The sequence below is a fragment of the Plectropomus leopardus genome, chromosome 23 (assembly GCF_008729295.1).
Source record: "Plectropomus leopardus isolate mb chromosome 23, YSFRI_Pleo_2.0, whole genome shotgun sequence".
Classification (NCBI taxonomy): Eukaryota; Metazoa; Chordata; class Actinopteri; order Perciformes; family Serranidae; genus Plectropomus; species Plectropomus leopardus.
Window position 1 is genome coordinate 3,241,661 of NC_056485.1, and position 8,745 is coordinate 3,250,405.

Sequence of the window (8,745 nt, forward strand, 5' to 3'; positions counted from 1 at the left end):
AAAAAAAAAAACAAACAAACAAACAAAAAAATATATATATATTATATATATATATATATATATATATATATATATATATATATATATATATATATATATATATATATATATAATTAGAATTATTATTATTTTTTAGCACATCTTTGGGTCATTGCCTTGTTTTTTTTGTTTGTTCTGTTTTTTTTTTCTTCTACCTTATTTTTCTTTGGTTTTATTTTCTAATTTTTTTTTTTAATCATCCTGTACTTTTTACACTTTTTTGCTAGTTTTTGTGTAATTTCTTCTTAAGCTGCTCATTGCCTTTTTACCTGTATTTTAAAAAAACAAATCATGCCAGTTTTCTCAGGTCTCATGGATTTAATATAAATAATACAATCATAAAAAGCAAAACTTCATATTAAGATAATGACATCAGATTCTCACGTGGACGGGCAGATCACTACTAAGCTCGAAAGCTTTTCCGCATGCTTTGCTCATGTACAGTGTCTCTCCTGTATGAATTGTGCTATCTGTTTTGTGTTACCTGGCTGAATCTTCTCCTGCACGTGATGCACAAATACAGCTTCTTCTCTGTGTGAATCCTTATGTGCATGTGAAATGATGATTTCTGACTAAATCCAGTCCCACAGATGCCTTGCCAAATCAGACACATAAAAGTTCACTTTTGCGCAGATTTTGCAAAGTTCCAGCCTTTCTGCTGTTGTGTATCCTCTTAATGTGATCCATCAGGGCACCGCAAAGTCTAAATGATCTCCTACATGTTCTGCAGGTGTATGGTTTCTCTCCTGTGTGGATTCTCATGTAGACTGACAAATCACTGCTTAGCCTGAAAGCTTTCCCACACGTATTGCGTGCATACGGTTTCTCTCCTGTATGAATTATTTTATGAATGTGCAATGCCGACGTCTTACTGAATCTTTTTCCTGCATGTGTTTCACAAATACTGCTTCTCTCCTGTGTGAATCCTTACGTGCATGTTTAATGATGATTTCTGACTAAATCTGGTCCCACAGGTGCCTTACCAAATCAGACACATAAAAGTTCATTTTTGTGCAGATTTTGCAAAGTTCCCACCTTTCAGCTGTTGTGTATTGTCCTCATGTGATGCGTCATGGCACTGCTGAGTCGGCACGCTCTCCCACATTTTTGCAGGTGTGCGGTTTCTCTCCTGAGTGTATTCTCATGTGGGATTTCAGACCATAACTATGCCTGAAAGCTTTCCCACATGTTTTGCACAAATACGGTTTCTCTCCTGTATGAATTCTGTTATGACTCTGCAGTGCCGACATCTGGATGAATCTTTTTCCGCACGTGTTGCACAAATACGGCTTCTCTCCTGTGTGAGTTCTTTGATGTACGTGCCATGTCCACGCCTGACTGAATCTTTTCCCGCACGTGTTGCACAAATACGGCTTTTCTCCTGTGTGAATCCTTGTGTGTGTCTTTAATGCTGATTTCTGACTGAATCCAGTCCCACAAATGGTGCACAGGTATGGCTTCTCCCCTGAGTGACTCCTCTGGTGCAAGTCCAAGTCTGACTGAAAGATAAAAATTTTCCCACACGTGTCACATTTTAAAGTCTTCATGGATGGCGGGATTGTCTCTGCGTGTATGATCAGGTGTCTCTTCAAATGGCACTTAAATTTAAAAGCTTTTCCACAAGTGACACATTGGATCAGTTTTTTGGCCATGACAGTCTTCGTCATGGTCGGCTTGTGGACATTATCAGTGTGACTTTTGCTTTCGGGATGTCTCTCCTGTGGTGTTAGCACTGCATCTGTGGTTAATTCTGAGTCTCCCTGCTTGTCTTCTGTCTGATCTCGGCTTATAACTGGTGTGTTTGCACACTCTTCAGTGTCTTCAGGATGGAAGTTCAGAGTCTGATCTTCACTTTCTTCATGAGTAGGAGTCAGCAGAAAGGCATCAGTCTCCTGCTTCAGTACCAGCTGCTCTCCCTCCTGACTGGTGCACACTTCTTCCTGCTCCTCTTTAGTCTGTGGAGGTTCTGGACTCCTCTGGATGCAGAGCTGCTGATCAGTGAGATCCTCGGCCTCCTTGCACACATGTTGCTGTGGGAGCTCTGCAGGGACACGCAACAAAAGAAAAAACGTCAAGTTCAGGATTCATACACATTGTTACCAATGATTTTCTATGACTTTGCTGCAAATTTTACAGAACGTACATTCTCTGAAACTACCATTCATCCTTCTTATTGGTTCTTTTTCATTACTATGTGATAGCTTTTTGAAATATATGTTATTTTAAAAAAAAAGATAAATTCAGAACAGGATAAGAAGAACTGAATATTTAAAAATAATTTAGGGATTGTTCATTATTGATGAGAGGGGAGGGGTGGTGCAAAAAGAGGGAGGAGTGTTAAATATTTTTTTCAACACTAGGGAGGGATTTATGTTTTGTTTATTTTGGCTTGGCAGAGGGGTATACAACTTTAAACGGCTGTAAATTATATTATATTATTTATTGCAAATTCAAAACAGAGAAAGGTCAGTTTATGATTTAAAAAAAAAAAGAATTTTCAATCATTTTTGGGGATTAAAAAAAAAAATCATTTCCAAACACGTCTTTTTTAAAAGAAAATAAATGGCCTATATATGTGTATATATATAGTTTGAAAAAAAAATGACTTCTCTTTGGTGATGATGTCTAAAGAAACATTTTCTTCAATTATAACGAAAATGACACCATTCATCACATCCAAAAACTGTAAAAACAGAAGTTATCGTTGGATTTTCAATTTGACGACGGTTCAAGGGTGTGTAAAACTAAATACCAGTTTTCCAAAACTTCCAGAATTTAAATGTTTACATTTTCCAAAACTTTAGTAGGCCGAAATTCCTATTTGCAAAGTCTCCTGATTTTTCATGACTGAACGCACTTTGCACTTTGGGGAAAAAATGCAAATATGCGAAAGAATTGGTACGGGAATATATTCCAGCAATCGGGGTCATATGTTCAGTGTTGTTCGGGGTGATTCAGTGAAACAGACCTATCCTGCGTAACTTTATTTCAGGACTCCAGACGACATCCAGCAGCCTGCGCTGACGCTCCAGCTCTCCTTCATAATGAACGATAGTTTGGTGAAAAACGCCGAATATTTCCTCCGCAGCAGCAGTTAGTCGCTCGTTCACAAACTCTTTCAGATACCCAAATGAAGACATTGTTGCTTTGTTATAATTTAAATATCAAAAATCAGCTGCAACACAAGCACAATATTGTCTTCGCGCTCATTCAATACCGCTGCTAACTCGTGCTAACGTTTGTATTGTTTACTTCCGCTGAGTTTCACACTGTTAAGTTCCGGTAGTGAACGTAAGGAATTTTCGTTCCGCTTTCAACGGAGGGAATTTTGTTTAAATTTTTGTGTTTAATATTAGAAAAAATGTAACACACATCTCCCTGACTTCATTCCACGATTAAATTTGGCACTCTTTCGTAAACTACTGCTTTTATATTTGTTATTTCATAGATAGTGACTAAAAAAAATCTTAATATAAGCCATATATGTTAATAATAATAGTTGTAATAATAACAACAATAATAACTTTATTTAAATTTATATTAAAAACAGAGTTTACTAAGCAGTTTGACAAACATTAAAGCAGAAATTGGATACACAGATGGCGATACAACAACAGGCAGCCAAAGAGTCATACTGAACACAAGCGAAAAAGAAACTAGGGTAGAGTCAGGATAAGAGGACAAATAATGCAAGATGCAGGATGCATAATGTCAATATGAAATAATGCAAAGAAACTGACCAAAAATAACAACACAAACAATTGGAGCAATCAACCCTCAGATAAAAGGAAATAATCTAGGTAAAACAAAAATTAAAAAGGTAATATAAATATAAAAGAAATGAAAAAAATAAAAAGACGACATCACATCACATTTGGTCATATCCTCTTAGCAACCTGTGACAGTGTTAATTCTATATTTAGTCCAGAACTATATATATATATATATATATATATATATATATATATATATATATATATATATTTGTCCTTGTTTTTATCTGTATGTCTATTCTGTGTGTATACCTTCACATTATATTATTAGTCAGTATATATACATTTATTAGTCAGTATATATACATTTTCCCTTATTTCCTTTCTGTTCAGCTGCTCTCAGCCCATCCACACAGTTTGTTTAAGAACATTCTGTTTGACAGCAGCAGCCCATGTGAGCAATATTATTATGTAGAAGACTTTAAGTCTTTTCAATTAATGAGTAGATGATACAAATCCTTGAATCCCAGTGACAGCAGTGAGTGTGTATGGAGCTGTGGCTGCAGCTGGAGGCTCAGTGGTGTGTGCAGGCTGCTCCATGTGCTCGCTGCTGGGTTTTTTTCTTTCTTTCCAAAACATGAAGTCATTCATTCTTTGCTGCAGACTGGGGATATGAGGACATGCTTTCATTACTGTCCCCTTGTAAGGGCAATTTAAGACGACCAGACCATGCAGTCACACACACACGCACGCACACACACGCACACACACACGCGCGTACGCGCGCGCACACACACACACACACACACACACACACACACACACACACACTTTTTTGTTACTAGTTTTACATAAAGGACCATCACCAGCTGCCTGTATTCCTTTAGTACAGTGGTTAGTTTAGTTTTAAAGCCCCAGACAGTCAAATTGAAGCATGTTGTGCATGTGAACTCTAAATCAACACTGGAGGACTGGGAAGATTTCCTCCACAACTGATTCAACCCTTTCTACTTTCAAAATGAAAAAGGAAACCTAGATCAGCTAATAAAAACTGTTCGCAAGATTACAATTTCATTATCTTCTCATGTTAAGACAAATTTGACACAACAATCGTGTCCTAGTAAGGTTAGAATGTGTCATGTATGTAATTGTCATGCACTATTTAAATTCTAGCCAGGGCAGCAGCAATGAGTCAAAACCAGACAGAAAAACATTGGTTGGGGTCACATCATTACTTTATTTATTTATTTTTTTTAGCAAAACTACAGTTTTAATTTACTGCTCAATTTCTACTGCTTTCTACTAGCATTTTCTGTAAATTTCATATATATATATATTTCATACCTTATGACACCAGGGAGGGCTGGAAGACATTTACTTTGAAACATCTGTTCTAGAAGTATGTGGTGACACTGATGGTAGCATTGCATTGAATGGAAAATCACAAAGGCAATTGGAAATTTCACTGAAATTATTTTGGAAGGAATAGTTTTACCTTTTTAAAACTTTAGAACTTTAACTCAACCTGTGCAAAAATCGGAGCAAAAGTAGAAGTTTAAAGCCAATGACAAAAAAAAAAAAATCTGAGCTTGTCAATCAAACATAGAAGATGATGTAAGAGTAACAAACCTTCTTGTGTAATGAAGTGAGCTAAGTTAAATGAACCATTTGAAAGCGGAACGAAAGCTGCCGCACTCCCCAGTGTCGGAACTTGAAAGTGTGACACCCAGCGGAAGTAAACAATACAAACGCTAGTACTGTCAGCTGCTTGCTCGTAATGAATGAGCCGTAAAACTATATACAATACACGTAACGAAGCTATTCAAATTACAATAAAGCAACAATGTCTTCATTTGAGTATCTGAGAGAGTTTGTGAACGAGCGACTAACTGCTGCTGCGGAGGAAATATTCGGCGTTTTTCACCAAACTATCGTCCAATATGAAGGAGAGCTGGAGCGTCAGCGCAGGCTGCTGGATGTCGTCTGGAGTCCTGAAATAAAGTTACACAGGATAGGTTGTTTTTAATATCACTACACATGTAACAGCTGCTGTTTCTGCAGTTTCCGGTTGTGATAAATTGTGTCATTTTCGCGATTTGTTGAAGAAAATGTCTGTTTAAAAAACACTCAGGAAATTTAAGTTAAAAAAAAGTATTTTTTCCTTTAAAAATTGCTTTAAAAATCGCTTAAAAATTGCCACATTTTTTTTTAAATATAACATGTTGTGACTTTTACAGTTTTACAGTTCACTTCTTTATAAAATCACCAAAAAAAGCAAAAAGCTTTTTTTTTTTTTAAGTTGCTAATTTGTTTTGTTTTTTTAAAGAAAAGAAAGTAAAAAAGATAAACAATGGCAATTTTAAAAAAGGTGGCTTTAGAAGATATGTTTTTTAGTTAACAATAACCTAAAATTTCATAAGGGAAAAAATGCCGCATTTTTTAACTTTAAAAAAATTCCTAAAAATTTAAAAAGTCCGTATTTTCTTTTAAAAAAAATCTGCAGTAAAATAAATAAAAATTACAGCCATTAAAAGTTGTATGCCCCCAAGCCAAAATAGAAAAAAAGTCCCTCCCTTAGTGCTGAAAAATACTAATACTATACCAATGAAAAATAACCAATAAGGAGTTTTGCTGGCTGTTTCAGAGAATGTGTGATCTTACAAATGTACATCAAAGTCATGAAAAAGTCAGAGAAATTCATTAGTAATTATTTATATGAATCCTGAGCTTGACATTTCTTCTTTTGTTGCGTGTCCCTGCAGAGCTCCCACAGCAATATCTGTTCAAGGAGGAGGCAGAGGATCTCACTGACCAGCAGCTCTGCATCCAGAGGAGTCCAGAACCTCCACAGATTAAAGAGGAGCAGGAAGAAGTGTGCACCAGTCAGGAGGGAGAGCAGCTGGTACTGAAGCAGGAGACTGATGCCTTTCTGCTGACTCCTACTCATGAAGAAAGTGAAGATCAGACTCTGAACTTCCATCCTGAAGACACTGAAGAGTGTGCAAACACACCCAGTTATAAGCCGAGATCAGACAGAAGACAAGCAGGGAGACTCAGAATTAACCACAGATGCAGTGCTAACACCACAGGAGAGACATCCCGAAAGCAAAAGTTACAATGATAATGTCCAGCCAACCACGTCAAAGACTGACTCAACTAAAAATCTTTTTCAATGTGAAACTTGTGGAAAAGCTTTTAAATTTAAGTACCGTTTGCAGAGACACCTGATCATCCACACAGAGACAATCCCGTCTTCCTTGAAGACTTTAAAATGTGACACGTGTGGGAAAGTTTTTATGTTTCAGTCAGACTTGGACATGCACAAAAGGATTCACTCAGGAGAGAAGCCATACCTGTGCACTATCTGTGGGACCGGATTTAGTCAGAAATCATCATTAAACATACACGTAAGGATTCACACAGGAGAGAAGCCGTATCTGTGCAACGCATGCGGGAAAAGATTCAGTCAGGTGACGGCATTGCACACTCATAACCGAATTCACACAGGAGAGAAACCATACACGTGCAAAACATGCGGGAAAGCTTTCAGGCTCCGTGGTGACCTGACAGTCCACATGAGAATCCACACAGGAGAGAAACCGTACACCTGCATAACATGTGGGAGATCGTTCAGACTTAGCGGTACCCTGACGCACCACATGAGGAGAGCACACAACGGCTGAGAGGCTGGAACTTTGCAGAATCTGCACAAAAATTAACATGTCAAAACCTACAAGATTTTACAGAAATGATTAGCCAATTGTTGCAGCAGAGTGGAAAAAAATCATGTATATACAAAACACCAAATAAAACACACAGGAGAAACCACTGACCTGACACTCCTGTGGAGACTTGATCACCAACTGAATAAATTACATGTGCAATAGCCCCATCTCTGTAACTGCATGTTACTATTATTTGAAATAGGATAGGATTTTGTCATTATCTTAATATGAAGTGTCCCTTTTTTTGATTGTTATTTATATTCATGTTCGCAACAGTGTTTATTCGAAGCAATCATGAGTGCCCAAATTGTGGGATATGTTTGCATAGTGAGTGCAATGAAATATTAAATTTTGTGATGTTGGGTTATATAAATAAAAATCGACTTGACTTGATGTGTTCCATAGTTGTTGCTTGTGATGCAAAGAGTTAAACGCATATGTTACAAATATTATATATGTAAAAAAAACATGCAATATAGGTATGGCCCCACCTGTGTAATCGCAGGAACCAAAATATGTTTAAGTGCAAAGTCTTGAGACTTTTGACTTGCAAAATAACAATTTGGTCCCACCCCTGATTTACTCTTTACAAGACATGGCCCAAAAGTTAAGTTAAAAAAAATGTTAAAAGAAATTACAATAAGATTTCCTGGTAATAAGAAAGAAAGAAATAAAATAAAAAATCTATTTTTTTCTGTAACCTGATTTTGAATATAAAATTATTACAATTATAAATGATGTTTGGGGGATTTTTTCCCCTGTTTTTTGGATAATTATCTAATAATCCTCCCCTCATTTTAAAACATTTTTGGGGTAATTTTCTTGTCATATTTTACTTATTTGTTGTTTGTTGCTTGCCATGTTGGTCATGCCCCTCATATCAAAAGAAATCAGACCAATTTAGTCACGTTTTAAAGGGGCCAAATAGCTTGTGAAAGGCATCTGAATGCAGCACAAGAAAGCTGATGCTGATCCAGGTTTCAAAAAAGAGGTCGGTGAGGGGGGCTTGTTGCACTCATGACCCCTGCATTTTAAACTTGAGCTGCGGCCCTGGCACCTGCCCTCCCTCTTACTGTCCTCATTAGACTTGGCAGAAATATTGGAGAGAATTTCACTTAAGGTCTGATTCTGAGGTCATTCACGGTAACAGATGTTTCCGAAATGTGACTCTGAGCTCTGGCGCCACGCCTCCAGGACCGCACATCTCCTCACATCTCCCCCCTCTCTCCGGCCGGCTTCACTGCTAGAGGCGCTCAGCCTGCACACTG

At 37.2% G+C, this 8,745-nt stretch overlaps 1 protein-coding gene and 1 pseudogene across 1 annotated transcript; one reads left to right on the forward strand and one right to left on the reverse strand.

Moving 5' to 3' along the window:
* Positions 1–349: 349 nt before the first annotated feature.
* LOC121961915 (zinc finger protein 397-like) lies at positions 350–3,232 on the reverse strand. The gene is made up of 2 exons (XM_042512022.1): positions 3,008–3,232; positions 350–2,080 (listed from the first exon to the last, which is right to left on the reverse strand). The coding sequence occupies exons 1-2, from the start codon at positions 3,177–3,179 to the stop codon at positions 1,110–1,112; spliced, it is 1,143 nt and encodes a 380-aa protein (XP_042367956.1). The 5' UTR covers positions 3,180–3,232; the 3' UTR covers positions 350–1,109.
* Positions 3,233–5,588: 2,356 nt separating this feature from the next.
* LOC121962359 lies at positions 5,589–7,835 on the forward strand (annotated as a pseudogene).
* Positions 7,836–8,745: the final 910 nt, after the last annotated feature.